At 43.9% G+C, this 15,778-nt stretch overlaps 1 protein-coding gene across 4 annotated transcripts in view; it reads left to right on the top strand.

The window, feature by feature from the left end:
• Positions 1-15,778, top strand: part of PIEZO2 (piezo type mechanosensitive ion channel component 2) — a 257,611-nt gene that overhangs the window by 140,272 nt on the left and 101,561 nt on the right. For all 4 annotated transcript variants that reach the window (XM_042239280.2, XM_042239279.2, XM_060405256.1 and 1 more), the window contains exons 5-6: positions 1,093-1,255; positions 15,519-15,729. In XM_042239280.2, coding sequence (XP_042095214.1) covers positions 1,093-1,255; positions 15,519-15,729 — 374 coding nt within the window. The remainder of the gene's footprint in view (positions 1-1,092; positions 1,256-15,518; positions 15,730-15,778) is intronic.

The raw sequence follows: 15,778 nt of genomic DNA, 5'->3' as shown, positions 1-15,778 counted from the left end.
CCATTCTCCCAAATCATCCCACCCTCTCCCTCTCCCACAGAGTCCAGAAACTGTTCTGTACATCTGTGTCTCTTTTGCTGTCTCGCATACAGGGTTATCGTTACCCTCTTTCTAAATTCCTTATATATGTGTTAGTATACTGTATTGGTGTTTTTCTTTCTGGCTTACTTCACTCTGTATAATAGGCTCCAGTTTCACCCACCTCATTAGAACCGATTCAAATGTATTCTTTTTAATGGCTGAGTCATATGATTTTTTAATTCACTAAAATGTCAACATGATTATTTCATGGTGATAGAGGTCTTGCTATTTATTATATTTTTACCCAAATGCGTCGTATATCCAATGTAAATGATGACTATATATCTCATCACATAAAGTGTATTTGAAAAATACTTATCTTCACATGAGATAACTTCCTATCTTCTGCTGCTTTTCCCTAAACAAGTTTTAGCTCTGATACACATTGGTCACTTTCATTTGAGTCCTGTGCAATAAAGAAGATGAACAGTGTTATCTCTTTGGGGCAGGGGGTAGCACAGGACAAGGGGAAGGTCCCAGTGAAACACAGCCACCAGGTCCTGCTGACACTGGGACCAAATCTTCTGAGCTCTCTGTTAATGACCTGCCGTTTCTTGGAACAGGATGGAAAACAAAATCGACTCAGCATTCAAAGTAATGAAGGACTCCTCTTTAAGGATGGCTTGAATGTTTCCTCTGTTTTCCCTCTAAACTTGGATTTACTTCCAGGGCTTCTCATGTACATCCAGTCTTTAACTGCTCCTACCAGGTTGCAAACACCTGTTTCTGTCCTAGACACGTGGCTTATTTAATAACAGTTTAGTTCATCAGTACGTTTTAAGAGTGAGAGTTGGTTTCGGGTTCTTCATGCTATTTCTGAAACTCCCTGAAAGCTTCCTGAGTCTGAGTAGATTATGTAAGGCTGGAGTCAGAGAAAAGCTTTCTGATACCTTCCAGGCAGAAACTGAGCATTCTTTAAGTCTTAAGAAGATTTAAACACACTCTGTGATGGTTTAACCATTGCAAAGTCAAAACAACTGAATTTCCTCCTCCCTGTTCTTCCCTCTGTAGCTTAAAGGGAGCCGACGCTGGCAATGGGATCCGAGTGTTTGTGCCTGACGTGGGCATGTTCATCGCCAGCCTGACCATCTGGCTGGTCTGTAGGAACATTGTTCAGAAGCCAGTGGCCGAAGAGGCCGCGCAGTGTAACCCGGAGTTTGAGAACGAAGAGTCGGTAAGTCTGAGTCTGAGACTCTTCCTGCTTTGATTTCTGGGGCCTTGTAGGTTGTGACAGTGAGCAGTGAGGTATGCACAGAGCTTCATGTCCTCCTATGCTGGGTGGTTGCTTCGTACACCTCGTGTGGTCCTCACGCATGTGCATTCTCACCCACACTTGGCCACGTGGAAACAAGTCTGCGGACGTGAGGGCTGCCCTGTGAGATGCATTAACCCTAAGGGCCTGGGCCTGACCTGGTGTCTCTTCATTACCATCCGCCCTTAACTCACACTGGAAACCTTTCAAGTTTGTGTCATGGCCCATGCCCTAGATACTTAGTTACTGCAACATTCTTAGAGAAGAAACACCTGGCAGTTATTGGAGAAATAAAAATTAATTCTGCCTTGAAGGGAGCTTCCAGTCTGAGCACCTTGCAATCCTGAGTCAGTGATTAAATCTGCATGCTTCCATCGAAGTATTTTTTAAAGTACTCTGGAGAAAAAAACACATGCATTTGGAAGAGTGTAAGAATGAGTAAAACGTTTATGAATTTTTAGCTGGGTCAGGGGACACGCCAGATTTCACTCCATGGTGAATGGAAGTGGGAGACAGCTGTCGCTCTGTCACTGATCTGTTTGTTCTAATAACTGCACTGTGTCGTATGAGTTTAGGTAACAGTGACTTAAAAAGTAATTGATCTTGTAATTGAAAGGTAAAATTTACAGGGAAAAAAATTCCTTAAAAGACTGTATTTGGACATTTGACCTGAGGCACTTGTAAGTACTGAATGTTTCATTCATACGCTTTGGCAAGAAATTAAACCTATAAAACTGAAGTTAGTTGAAATTACTTATATTGAGAATGGTAACCACGATGGCATCAAAGAAAGAAAGTTCTCAGTTATAGCAAATAATGTGTGTGCTTCACAAATGAATAGCATTTTCCCTTGATATTTATTAGAATACAACAATGAAGAAAGAATGAATATGATTCCATAAACCTCTGCAGACTAGAATTGATGTTATTGCCTAAAATCCTTGTGAGTAAAAATATACAATCCTGTGACATATGCACATTCTGCTGTTTTTAAGGTAAATGTTAAAAATGGTACATGGTGTTAAAAATCATTACAGCAAGGTCATAACTATCTATCTCTTGCATTCAAGTTCACAAACTGTACAACACTTGTCAGTGTCCTAGAAATAGAACTATGAAGGTGCTTTTTCTTCTGGTTAAGACAGAATTTAACATTTTAACCTCTGCTTTTACATTTGAAATTTCTTTTATAGTATTTACAATTTTGAAAAATCATCTGGCTTAAACAATCACGCTGTTTTTTCCAGATTCAGTGAAAATAAATACATTAACTCAGGCTCTCCGGACTTAGGACTTTTCATTATTATTTTTTATAAGGCAAGATTTGTTTTCAGTTCTCCTCATATTGTAGATGGAGGGTAAGGGCTAGTTACTGTGAACTGAGTGGACTCTGAAGTCAGACTTGGAAACTGTGTGACGTTGGGAAAATTGTTTATCCTCTTTCTTCTTCCGCAAAGTGGAGATTGTCCTGAAGACTTAATAAAGGGCCACGTGCTTGCCTCCCTTGGCTCTTCTCCAGTTTGAAAGGAAGTAGAACAATCGCAAAAATGTAAAATTTAAAGCCTTTTAGAATGAGAGAAAGATAAGTTGGAGGGTGTGTTTGAGGCCAACTCACTCAGTAAAGGACTTCCTTCCTGGCCATCGGTAATGGACAACCATGACAGAATTACAAAGCTTCCTACAGAAAGAACTTCTGTCTCCAGTTCAAACACTGTTTTGCCATAAAACTAGGAAAACCTGCACTGACTACTGAAGATAAGGAATGTTAGGTCAAGGTCACCCATCTGTTGAAGAAGAGACACGACGTCACTGACCGATATTAAAATCATGTTTCCTTCCTGATTCCCCTCTTTTCTCCAGGATGGGCTCATGATACCTCTCTCCCATTTGAAATTTGTTTAAATATCTGCACCCTATATATTATTGATTACATTCAGTTCAGTTCAGTTGCTCAGTCGTGTCTGACTCTTTGCGACCCCATGAATCACAGCACACCAGGCCTCCCTGTCCATCACCAATTCCTGGAGTTCACTCAAACTCATGTGCATCGAGTCGGTGATGCCATCTAGCCATCTCATCCTCTGTCATCCCCTTCTCCTCCTGCCCCCAATCCCTCCCAGCATCAGAGTCTTTTCCAATGAGTCAACTCTTCACATGAGGTGGCCAAAGTACTGGAGTTTCAGCTTCAGCATCAGTCCTTCCAATGAACACCCAGGACTGATCTCCTTTAGGATGGACTGGTTGGATCTCCTTGCAGTCCAAGGGACTCTCAAGTCTTCTCCAACACCACAGTTCAAAAGCATCAATTCTTTGGCGCTCAGCTTTCTTCATGGTCCAATTCTCACATCCATACATGACCACTGGAAAAACCATAGCCTTGACTAGACGGACCTTTGTTGTGAAAGTAATCTGCTTTTTAATATGCTTTCTAGGTTGGTCATAGCTTTCCTTCCAAGGAGTAAGCATCTTTTAATTTCATGGCTGCAATTACCATCTGCAGTTCTAACCCTAATTGATTACCTTATTTAATGATAAAAAGGGGTAGATTCTCTAAGCATTATTTTTGGGGAGCTTTGAAAATGAGTATGAAAGTGTTAGTCACGCAGTCATGTCCAACTCTTTGCGACTCCATGTACTGTAGCCTGCCAGGCTCCTCTGTCCACGGAATTCTCCAGGCAGGAATACTGGAGTGGGTTGCCATGCCTTCCTCCAGAGGATCTTCCCAACCCAGATATTGAACCCAGGTCTCCTGCATTGCAGGCAGATTCTTCACTGTCTCACTCACCAGAAAAACCCTTAATATTGAAAATGCTAAATATCATTACTATCAAGTTGAGTTCCCTCTAGGTTAAATTTGTTTGCGCCTGATTTAGATACTAGTTTCTGTAGTCTCAGTACATTCCAGCCCCAGGTGGCCCAGGGGAGCAAGCTAGAGTGACTGTCCAGAGATGAATCCAGGAGGAAATTTTTCTTACTGGGGAACCATCTGGCTGGAGTCTGAAAAGAATATAAATACACAGCCAAAATAAGCAGGAGAATTTATTTTATTTTGAAGTCCCTAGCATACTTCCTGTGACTCGTAAATCTTGGCGATTGTGTTCTAGATTGCTTGGTTTTTGAGGATCCTTCGAAAGGACAGTGTTTGCTGGCGTTGCTTCTTCTCTCATTTATCTCAGTGGATAAATGGAAGATTAATCAACCCTCTGGTGCCTGGGAGAATTGCTTTTCAAATCCAGCTTTGTTTCAGAGTAGTAAGTAATCCCTGGAGAATGCTCAGGACTCTTCCCAAATCTCCATGGTCTTGATAATGAGGCTTAAGTTCACTGTTTTAAAGGGCGTCACAAATCCAAGGATTCTCCCCCCCAAAAAACCCAGTGGGCATGGAGTTGGGGAGGAGGCTTTGTCCTGTTCTTGAATTTTACAGAAAGCAAACCTCGGTCAAGAACCAACTCCCCAAGTGCCATGAAAGATTCTTTGCCAACTGACATACTTGTGGTCTTGTTTATTTGTTCCTTTTAATTCAGAAGGAGATTGACAAATCATAGCTGAAAGATTCAGATTCTTGAGTCTTTAAAAAGAATGAGTTGCGTTATGAGAGTTAAATTGTGTAGAAAGGTTATCTGTGCAATAAAACACCAGTGACATCAGCAATTTCACCAAGTTGATAGTATCTGTGTATTTATGTACTTCTAGCTCTTTCTAGCTATTTCATGAGATTTCAGGCTTTATTATTTTTTTGAAACAAAGAGTAGTTTAATATAAAACCAAATTTATGATAAATGTTTATTCAAATAGAAATTTTAGTCTTGACTTAGTCTGCTGCAAGTGGCCTTTTTATATGGTCTAATAATTCCAATATGAATGATATAAAGAATATTTCAATGGCAGATATAGCCCATCCATTAAGAATCAGGGATGCAGCATTTAAATCTCACTAACGTTATTTAGACATTCTTTCTGAATCTCAAAGCTGCAACCCCTTTGTAATACCTAAAATCCTTTAGGCTACTGTGGTGTTTGGCACAGAAAGTGGCTATCTGGCCTGCGAGTCAGGCTTCAGATTTGAAGCTCTAGTTGCTAATTTTTTGAGAGCAAGAAACAAAGAATGGAAGAAATCAATCTCTTTATTAATGACTGATAAAGAGTGTAATATAATTAATATAGCATATATTGATTATATTAATTATATTAATCGTTAGGCATCTGCTCGGTCCCCACCCGAGATCTAGTCCAGAGTCACCTGCTTAACATCCTCTAGATCCTGGTTTTCCAGCTCAGACTCTGTCATCCCTCTCTATTGGTCTTCGGTTACAGACATCATTACTGACCCTGAGCGCCCATTTTCTCTGATCAGAACCAGCTAAATTTAGCTCTTATGACTGCTGTTCCTTCTCTAGAAATGAAGAATTTAGGGAATGATGACAAAAAGCCACAGTTTTGAGGGCATATAGACCGCTCCTATTGCTTAAAAGTGTCCATAAAGGTTCAAGACCCAAATAATTACTTGTGATGAACTAAGATGCAAAGAAAATGCATGTCTTTGTTATTAAAATGTCAAAAAGTTGAGCAGTGCGGTAGCCCTGGAATCCACTGCTTTTCTTTCCCATCCTTCCATCCACCCCACTGTCCATCCATCTGTTTTGCCCTCCAGTCAGAACTTTTTACAGAGCTTGTGCTCTGCTCAGAGCACTATTCCAGTTCTAGGGTGGAATGAGTGTTTAATTAATTTTGAATTTATTTCTGCATATGGTATGAGAGTAGTCCAGTTTCATTCTTTTGCAGGTAGCTGTCCAGTTTTCACAATAGCACTGAAATACATTCTTGCCTCCTTTGTCATAGATTAATTGACCATAAATAGGTGTGTTTTTTTCTGGGCTTTCTATTGTGTTCCATTAATCTCTGTGTATGTATTTTGTCCCAGTACCATTCTGTTTTTATTTCTGTAGGTTTGTAATATAGTTTGAAATTAGAGTATGATACCTCTTGTTTTTGTTCTGTCTCAAGATTGTTTTGGCTCTTTGGGGGTTTTTGTGGTTCCATGAAAACTCTTAGAATTTTTTGTTCTAGTTCCGTGAAAAATGCCATTGTTACTTGGTGTGTGTGTGTGTGTGTGTGTGTGTGTGTGTGTGTGTGTGTGTGTGTATGCTTAGTTGCTCAGTCATGTCTGACTGTGACCCCATGGAGTGTAACCCTCTAGGCTCCTGTATCCGTGGGGTTCTCCAGGCAAGACTAGGCAAGAATACTGGAGTAGTCATTCCCTTCTCCAATGGATCTTCCCAACCCAGGGATCAAACCTGGGTTTCTTGCATTGCAGGCAGATTCTTTACCATTTGATATTGCATTGAATCTATATTGCTTTGAGTGGTATGGCCATTTTAGCAATGCTAATTCTACCAATCCTTGAGCATAGTATATCTTTCCATTTATTTGTGTCATCTTCATTTTCTTTCATCAATGTCTTATAGTTTTCAGAGTTTAGGTCTTTAATCTCTTTGGTTAAATTATTCCTAGGTATTTTATTCTTTTTGATGCAATTATAAGCATGATTACTTTCTTAATTTCTTCAGCACCAACTGGTTCTTTTTTTATATATTCAAAGTCTTTGTTGAAGTTCTCACCGTATTCATCCTTATCCCAAGGTCAGGGAGCATCTTTTGACCATAGCTTTGAATACTTTGGCCTTCCCTGGTGGCTCGGGTGGTAAGGAATCTGCCTGCAATGCAGGAGACCTGAGTTCTATTCCTGGGTGGGAAGATCCTCTGGAGAAGGGAACAGCTACCCACTCCAGTATTCTGGCCAGGAGAATTCTATAGACAGAGGAGCCTGGTGGGCTACAGTCCATGGGGTCGCAAAGAGTCAGATACTACTGAGCAAATTTCACTTCATTTGAATTCTTTATCAGAGAGATTACTTATCTCTATATCATTAAGTTCTTTTTCTGAGGTTTTATCTTGTTTTTGAGGTTTTTGTCTTTTTTTAAACATATTTCCTCATTTTGCTGACTCTCTGTTTCTATGAAGTAGGCAAAACTGCTGCCTCTCAGTCTTGAAGGCATGGCCTTGTGTAGGTGATAATCCCTCTTCTTCAACCCTTACTTAGCTCATCTGTCTGTGCTAAGTCACTTCAGTTGTCTGACTGTGACCCCATGGACTGTAGCCCACTAGGCTCCTCTGTCCATGGGATTCTCTAGGCAAGAATACTGGAGTGAGTTGCCATTTCCTTCTCCAGAGGATCTTTCTAACCCAGGGATAGAGCCTGCATTTCATCTCTCCTGCATTGACAGGTGGGTTTTTTGTTTTGTTTTGTTTTGTTTTTACCACTAGTGCCACCTTAGCTCGGCTAGCTCTCAAATCTTTGTAGTTCTCTATACACAGACTGGTTCCAAATAGGGAAAGCAGTACATCAAGGCTGTATATTGTCACCCTGCTTATTTAACTTATATGCACAGTACATCATGAGAAACGCTGGGCTGGAAGAAGCACAAGCTGGAATCAAGATTGCTGGGAGAAATATCAATAACGTCAGATATGCAGATAACACCACCTTTATTGCAGAAAGTGAAGAGGAACTAAAAGCCTCTTGATGAAAGTGAAAGAAGAGAGTGAAAAAGTTGGCTTAAAGCTCAACATTCAGAAAACAAAGATCATGGCATCTGGTCCCATCACTTCATGGGAAATAGATGGGGAAACAGTGGACACAGTGTCAGACTTTATTTTGGGGGGCTCCAGAATCACTGCAGATGGTGATTGCAGCCATGAAATTAAAAGACACTTACTCCTTGGAAGGAAAGTTATGACCAACCTAGATAGCATATTGAAAAGCAGAGATATTACTTTGCCAACAAAGGTCCGTCTAGTCAAGGCTATGGTTTTTCCAGTGGTCATGTATGGATGTGAGAATTGGACTGTTAAGAAAGCTGAGTGCTGAAGAATTGATGCTTTTGAACTGTGGTGTTGGAGAAGACTCTTGAGATTCCCTTGGACTGAAAGGAGATCCAACCAGTCCATTCTGAAGGAGATCAGTCCTGGGTGTTCATTGGAAGGACTGATGCTGAAGCTGAAACTCCAATACTTTGCCCACCTCACGAGAAGAGTTGACTCATTGGAAAAGACTCTGATGCTGGGAGGGATTGGGGGCAGGAGGAGAAGGGGACGACAGAGGATGAGATGGCTGGATGGCATCACTGACTCAATGCACATGAGTTTGGGTGAACTCTGGGAGCTGGTGATAGACAGGGAGGCCTGGTGTGCTGTGATTCATGGAGTCGCGAAGAGTCAGACACGACTGAGCAACTGAACTGAACTGAACTGATATACCTAATTTATCTCTGAAGCGGTTCTGTTGTTGAGGGCATGTTGGGACCTGTCAGTGCTTGATGGGGTAGAGATTCTCCTTCAGCACTCAGGTTGAAGCCAGGGCTTCAGACAGCAGCAGCTTCTAAAGCATGGAGACACATACAGTCCCAGAGCTGTGATTGTAATCCCGGCTGCTCTCCAGATGTAGGGTCCGGAGGTGTCCTCTGGGCAACAATTGCAGAAATTGGGACTCTTAAGGGTTATACAAGCTCCCTCTGGAGTCTGGCTAAGCGGCAGCAAGGCCACAGGGGTTCGAGGATGATGTCTCATGGCTCATTTCCCTGGGGGCCCCCCCTTCACCTCCAGGTGTGAGGGAAACCTGAGGCTCTAGGGTCCACAGATGGATCTTTTTCACAGGAAGCTTGGGGTTGTGTTTGTCTGCTGGCCTGTGGTGCCTGGGGGTGGTGGCCTGATAAGAGCGCTCTCTCCAGTTGTTACTGTCCCGAGGGGCTCAGGGTCTCCAGTCCTACTGGCCACCAGGGCATGTCCCCATATGCACTGTGTATGCTCCTGCTGGGTTCAGCCAAAGGGTGTGCGGGCCGGACTTGCTCCCTTGCTTTGTGGAGACAGGGGGAGAATGACTTGACTTAGGTGAGAGCACAGTGTTGCCTCAGTCTCTGGGCAGTGTCTTCCTTCCCCCACCCTCCAGTAGACCTCTTTGGATTTGCAAATGACTGCCCCTTACACACAGTCTCAGCAGGTGTCACACTCTGGGCATTTCACCTCTCTTGGGGTAAGTTCAACCTTGTGCCTTCCCTACCTGCCTAGGTGTGGCCCTTCCAGTCCTCTGCTGTGGACCAGATATTCAGCTAGTTCTCAGGTCCTTTCTGGGGAAAATTGACCCATGTGTAGCTGCATATTTGTAGTTATGTCCTCCCATGAACATATTTGTCATGTCCATGGGAGGAGGTGGGTTCAGGTTCTTCCTTCCTTACCACCTTGAACTGACCTTGACCTGGGAGTTTGTAAAGGTCCAGGTGCAGACTGCATCCCAGATATGTTCAGTCAGAATTCTGGAAGGCAGACGAATGTTTGGTGGTACCAGAATTGTTTTATTAAAGCTCCCCAGGCCTGCGGTCCTGGATAGCCTAGTGGGTTGCTGCCCACTAACTTGGTCTGTCTTAACCTCTTTTATTGAACTCGTATTGCTCTGTAGGAGGTGGTTGAAAGCATACACCTCTGTACTCATGCTTCCAAATGGAACAGCGAACAATTTAACTGTGCTTATACATTTGGAAAAGTACTCTTCCTAAAACAAGCTTAGTAACAGAATAAAATCTTGGCTTCGTCTGCACGATGCAGTCACGATAGGCTTACGTGATGCATGTGACCCCTGCCAGCATGGCTCCGGAGTTCTCTGGGCACTGTCCATGGGGACACTGTGGAGAATGGTGGACGTTTGTCTTTGGTGATGAGTCACAGCACTTGCCTCTCCCTTCCATGGACTCTTCTGTTGAGATGACTCCACTCCATGAAGATAAATTGTTAACTTTCAATAATAAACAATGAGCAAATAACTTGCAACATTTTAGGAAAGTGCTCCCTTTGCTTCTGGATCTACTGGCTCATTATCTGTGCCTCTGACGCTCTCCCATCAAAGCAGCTTTTCGAGCATGGTTTAAGACACAAGGAAGAGGAGGATGGAGTCCACCGTCTGAGGAGCTCTGGGCTTTTATCTAAAGTTTGTCTGAAATCAGAAAGAGATTCCATTAGATAAATCACCTCAATATGTTTTCCAGTCAAGGGAGTCTGCCTGGCATCCAACTCAAACACAAGGTTTCCAGGTAGGGTGAGTTTGTCCATGGTCGCAGGTATCAGGAAGAGTGTGGATTCTAATCTGGCTCCTTCCACAGCATCTCATGCAGTCCTTTAATCAGACAAGCTCCTGGGACTCGCTTCTAGAATTCCTGATTCAGGTACTGTGCGGTGGAGCCTGGTAATCTGGCCTCTTAAAGAGCCCCAGGTGAGCCTTGGATTTAGTCCAAGACAGGTAGACTCATTTAGTGCTTGGGGATAAGGAAAAATGAATGTCTGGGTTCTAGGAGAAGTAATTGGTGGTGTCTTCCTGGTCCAGAATTGAGTGGGAGTAACTGCTAATGCTTGACTGCTGGGGATGAGGCTGCAGGGCTGGATGCAGTGATGGGATGAGGCATGGAGGCTTGGGTCCAGGCTCAAAGAACCATGACCTCGCACCAAGTTGACTCCATAGCACTTGGAGTGTCCTCACGTGACATGAGACACTGCCTGAGTACATCTGGCACATTTTGAAGTCAGGGACTTTTAAAGAAGATGAGTCAAAGCACTTACATTTCTTTACATAAGCTATAGACTTCAACCTGGACAATGCTGATATGTAATATTTTATTAGGCTTTTTAAACTAGAAAGGCTTTATCTTTCATTTCTAAGATAGCTCAGGAGCTAGAAAACTAAATCTTTATTTACAGCTACTCCTTCTTATGAAGAAACTGAAAGACAAAGTTTAAGCATGCTTCTCCAGGCAAGAATACTGAAGTCAGTTGCCATTCCCTTCTCTAGGAGATTTTCCCCAACCCAGGGATGGAACCCAGGTCTCCTGCATTGCAGGCAGATTCTTTACCAGATGAACCACCAGGGAAGCCCTTCCCAGGTGGCGCTAATGGTAAAGAACCTACCTGCCAATGCAGGAGACGGTAGGAAATGGGAGTTCAATCCCTGGGTCAGGAAGATCCCCTGGAGGAGAGCGTGGCAACCCACTCCAGTATTCTTTCTGGGAAAATCCCATGGACAAAGGAGTCTGGCGGGCTACACCCCATGGGGTTGCAAAGAGTCAGACAGGACTAAAACGACTTAGCATGCACTCCTTCTTAGCTCCAAGGCCAGGATCCAGTTGAGTTCCAATGTGGGGACAGATTTCAGCTCCAGCAACCCAGCCTGCTTGCTGGTGAATGAGCCAAGGGGCTTCCAGGGTGTTGGTGTTTATGCTGCTCCAGATGGATCATTTCGGGGAGAAGACCAGCCTGACGTGACTAATGGCACTTCTGGCCCCAGCTGGGATGGTGGGGCTCACTTCTGGCTCCCTCTCAGTTTGGCAGGTTTAGAAAGTTCTTTCAACTGAAAGCCCCAGGGATTCCGGTACAAAAATGTTGAAAAACCTCAAGTACACTGGTCTGTTTATAAAAATCACAGGGTCCCTGTCCTGCCCAGGAGAGGTTGGGGAAATGCATTCATCTAAACTTGAGAAGGTTCTTGACTAGAGATTTATATCTGATTTAATCTACATCCGTAGCAATTCCATAATTGAGCAATAAGTCATTTATTGTGAAAGTTAGGAGTGTGTTTCTGACTGTGACCCAGGCAACCCTAGCTGTGTTCCCTCTCTCTGTCTCCTTGGTCAAGTATGGAGACTGAAGATTTTGGGCTAATTTTCTTCTTCTAAAGGCATTTTTAGGATGTTGCCCACCTGCTTTACAAGGAGTATTAAGCAGCAAATTCCCATGTGTGTGGTGATGTGGGTGTCATAGCAACAGCATCCCTGGATTAGTCCCCACAGCAACTCAGCTTTGGGAGATGGAGAAGTTGAAAGAAAGCTGGCCTGAGAGCCGGGGCCTTGAACACTGGGGAGGGGCTTCCCTGGTGTGGGGACAGCACATACCAAGGCAGAGAGCCTGTGGATTCCAGGTTCCTGCATGGTTCCCTGTGTGTGATGTTTCTGGGCCAAGAGATGAGGGTAAAGTTGGAGAGAGAGACTGTTCCCAGGTGTGGCAACTCCCAACAGGTAGGCAGCTTTGTGTTCTCTCCAGGTCACCTCATCAGAACCCACTTTGACAGTGAGCCTCAGGTAGACCTCTCCAATTCTCACCTCTGTCCACACTCCAGGTTCCTCACTAGCTGCCCCCATGATACCTCCACCTTAGAACTGGCTTCCCAACTTTCTCCATGACTGGTCATCCTGATCCCATCCACAAAGACAAGAACTCCCTCTGATTCTCCTCTATCCCTCCCCCTACCATGTGAAATTTACCAACTGAGGTCTGCTGACTGGACTTATGAGATGCTCGCCCAAGACGTGAACCCTCTTCAGCTCTACTCCCCACCCCTTCTTCCACCAGCACAGCCTCCTGGCTTCAGGGCCCCCTTGTTCTTCCCCTACTGCAGCCGCTGGAGTCGCTGTGGGAAAGAGATCCCGTTGTTCCCCTCACTGGGTGGAATTGTCGGTGATCAGAGTCCTCTTAGCTTGGGTTCTAGAGAAGTGAAGCATTGGGCAAGTCCTGCTCTGAGTCCAGCCACCTCTTGGAGAGTTTTGCTTCGAAACTCCCTCTGTGGGTGATACAGGGCTGGGGGGGGGGTGGACTTACCTCCTGGTACCCCAGCTCTGTAGCTCTCCCATCACCCCAGGTGGGGGCCGAGCACCTGTGCACAGGTGGGGCTGCTGGTGTTGCACTGACTGGAGCTCAGCCCCCAAGTCTCTACGACGTGGGATGCAGGGGCGCCAGCTGACAGTGAGGAGGAGGAGCAGGTGGAAGAGGAAGTGGGTCTGGGGATGCGCTATGGAGGCTCGGCCAGCCCTTCCTGCTGTCTGGAAGGCTCTGGCTAGAGTTTCCTCGTGGCTGGTTGCTCTGTGACATTCAGAGCTCAGCTGAAATGTCACCTCCTCAGAGAGGCTCTCCCTGAACTCAGAATCTAAAATAGCTGCCCTGACTCCTTCAATCACATCACTCTCTTTTAATTCTTGGAATAGCAAGTGTTGCTGTGAGATATCTAGTTGCTGACTTGTTTGTGTCTCTTACTAGTATATGTGCTCTTCTGTCTCTTACTGGTGACACTGAGGCATACTGGGCTCTGAGTAGATTGAAAAATCTTCCTGCATAAGCCTGAGACATTCTTCTTCCTTCTGGAAAAAGTACAAATGTGCTGTGATGAAATACAGTATAATGCAAAACCCAATTTGGGTACATGGACTTGAATAGCCTGGGATTACATCCGTGTGTGTGTGTGTGTATTGTGTGTGTGTGTGTATGGTGTGCATATGTGTCTTTGTTTGTGTGTGTCTTTGTGTGTATACGTGCACAGGGGTGGGAGTGCATCCTGTAGCCTTGGCTTCATTAACAGCCAATGTAAATCCCAAGTGGCCTGTACCCACCTAGGCAAACAGCAGGTCTGAGCCCTCAGGTCACTCAGCACTTACTGAGCTGTGCACCAGCCTCCTATGCCCATCTTCCTCTGGTGAGATGGAAGCTCAGACACCAGCAGTGAATATTATGTAATTCTGAATTAAGCATATCAAGAAATATATATATATGTATGTATATATAAATATATATCTGAAAAAAAAGACCCTAGAAAAGAAATAGGTACCCCAGTGTTCACAGCAGCACTATTTACGACAACCAAGACACAGAAGCAACCTAAACGTTCATCTACAGAAGAATGGATAAAGAAGATGTGATTGATATATACATATACACACACACAATGGAATATTGCTCAGCCACAAAATGACATAATACCTTTGCAGCAACATGGATGAACTTAAAGGCATTATGCTCCGTGAAATAAGTCAGAGAAAGATAAGTACTATTTGATATCACTTACGTGTGAACTATAAAAAATACAACAAAAAAGAAGCAGACATGCTCATGTAGAGAACAAACTAGTAGTCAGTAGTGGGGTAGAGAAGGCGATGGCAACCCACTCCAGTGTTCTTGCCTGGAGAATCCCAGGGACGGGGAAGCCTGGTGGGCTGCCATCTATGGGGTCACACAAGAGTTGGACATGACTGAAGCGACTTAGCAGCAGCAGGGGGAAAAATACTTATTATGGACTTAGATGAAATCATATGTGTGAAATCTTTGAAACTGTAACGCACCATAGAGTTTAAAGGATCTTTCACTCAATAAAAATTTTTAAAAAGAAAGAAACTTTAAAATGGGAAAATGAAGCAAATGGGTGCTGCTTGGACTTGATGTCTGATCTGGGCCTCAGAGTTGTCTGACTCTGCAGAAGCTGCTGTCTTTTCAAGATGAAGCCTGTCCTGCATCTGAGACAGGCACCTTTTGTCTTAAGGGAATGGTTTATATTTATAATTCCTTAAAAAAAACTTAACCCTTCCAGGGAAAGATTGTAATTATCCAAAAAAATTCTTAGGTATTCTTTAAAAATGAACAAAAAAGCTCATGGTATACACAGTTTAAAATAATCCATGTAAGTGCGTATGTGCTGTGCATGTGTTTCCTTCTGATCTCTAGTGATGGTCCTGAGGTCCTACGTGGCCTGGGACTGGACCCATGCACAATTCTCTAAAAGGATGAGATAGGAAGCGACTGTTTATTTAGCCAAGTAGCCGGGACCACTCGTCCTCCCACGGGCAGGAAATACTAAAATAGTGAACAAAGATAAACTCCAGAAAGAAAAGGGATTTCCTCAGCACTGATCTGGCCCATCCTTTCCGTTTAAGCCCATTCATCAAACTTCCCATCACCTTAGTGGCACACTAAGTAAATTTGGGGAACCAAACCCAGATTGCTGAAAGCTAAGTTATGAATAGGTGTTTCAAACAGTTTTGGCTTCTGTGTGTAAAATAAAATGAGCTCGTGTAGGTAAGATGACCTGCCGTTGGGGACCCTATGATTAGCGATGCTTCCTGTTTATGCCTTGAAGAAAGATCAAAGTTCTTTGGGCTTCACACAGGGACCACCAGAGACCTGAGGGTGCTTACGTGGTTGAGTGGTAGTCTGCATTTTTTCCTCATTTCTGAAATTCACCTCACTGACCTACCGGTAAATTACAAACCATATAATATTCTGGGTGGATAGGCAGAGACTGCAGTGTCTTCTGTTTTTCATTTATTTAGGCTGGAGGAGAAAAAATAGACTCCGAAGAGGCCCTGATCTATGAAGAGGACTTAGATGAAGGAGACGGTGCTGAAGGCGATTTGGAGGAAAGCACGAAATTAAAACTCTTCCGCAGGCTGGCCTCCGTGGCCTCCAAGCTGAAGGAGTTTATTGGCAACATGATAACTACAGCGGGGAAGGTTGTTGTGACGATTTTACTGGGTTCATCAGGTGAGAACCTCCGAGTCTTGGGGCGCACAGGGAATGAGCTGGCCAATGA

Source organism: Ovis aries, chromosome 23, assembly GCF_016772045.2.
Source record: "Ovis aries strain OAR_USU_Benz2616 breed Rambouillet chromosome 23, ARS-UI_Ramb_v3.0, whole genome shotgun sequence".
Classification (NCBI taxonomy): Eukaryota; Metazoa; Chordata; class Mammalia; order Artiodactyla; family Bovidae; genus Ovis; species Ovis aries.
Note: the sequence above shows the minus strand (reverse complement) of the source record. Positions and strands in the feature narration are given on the sequence as shown.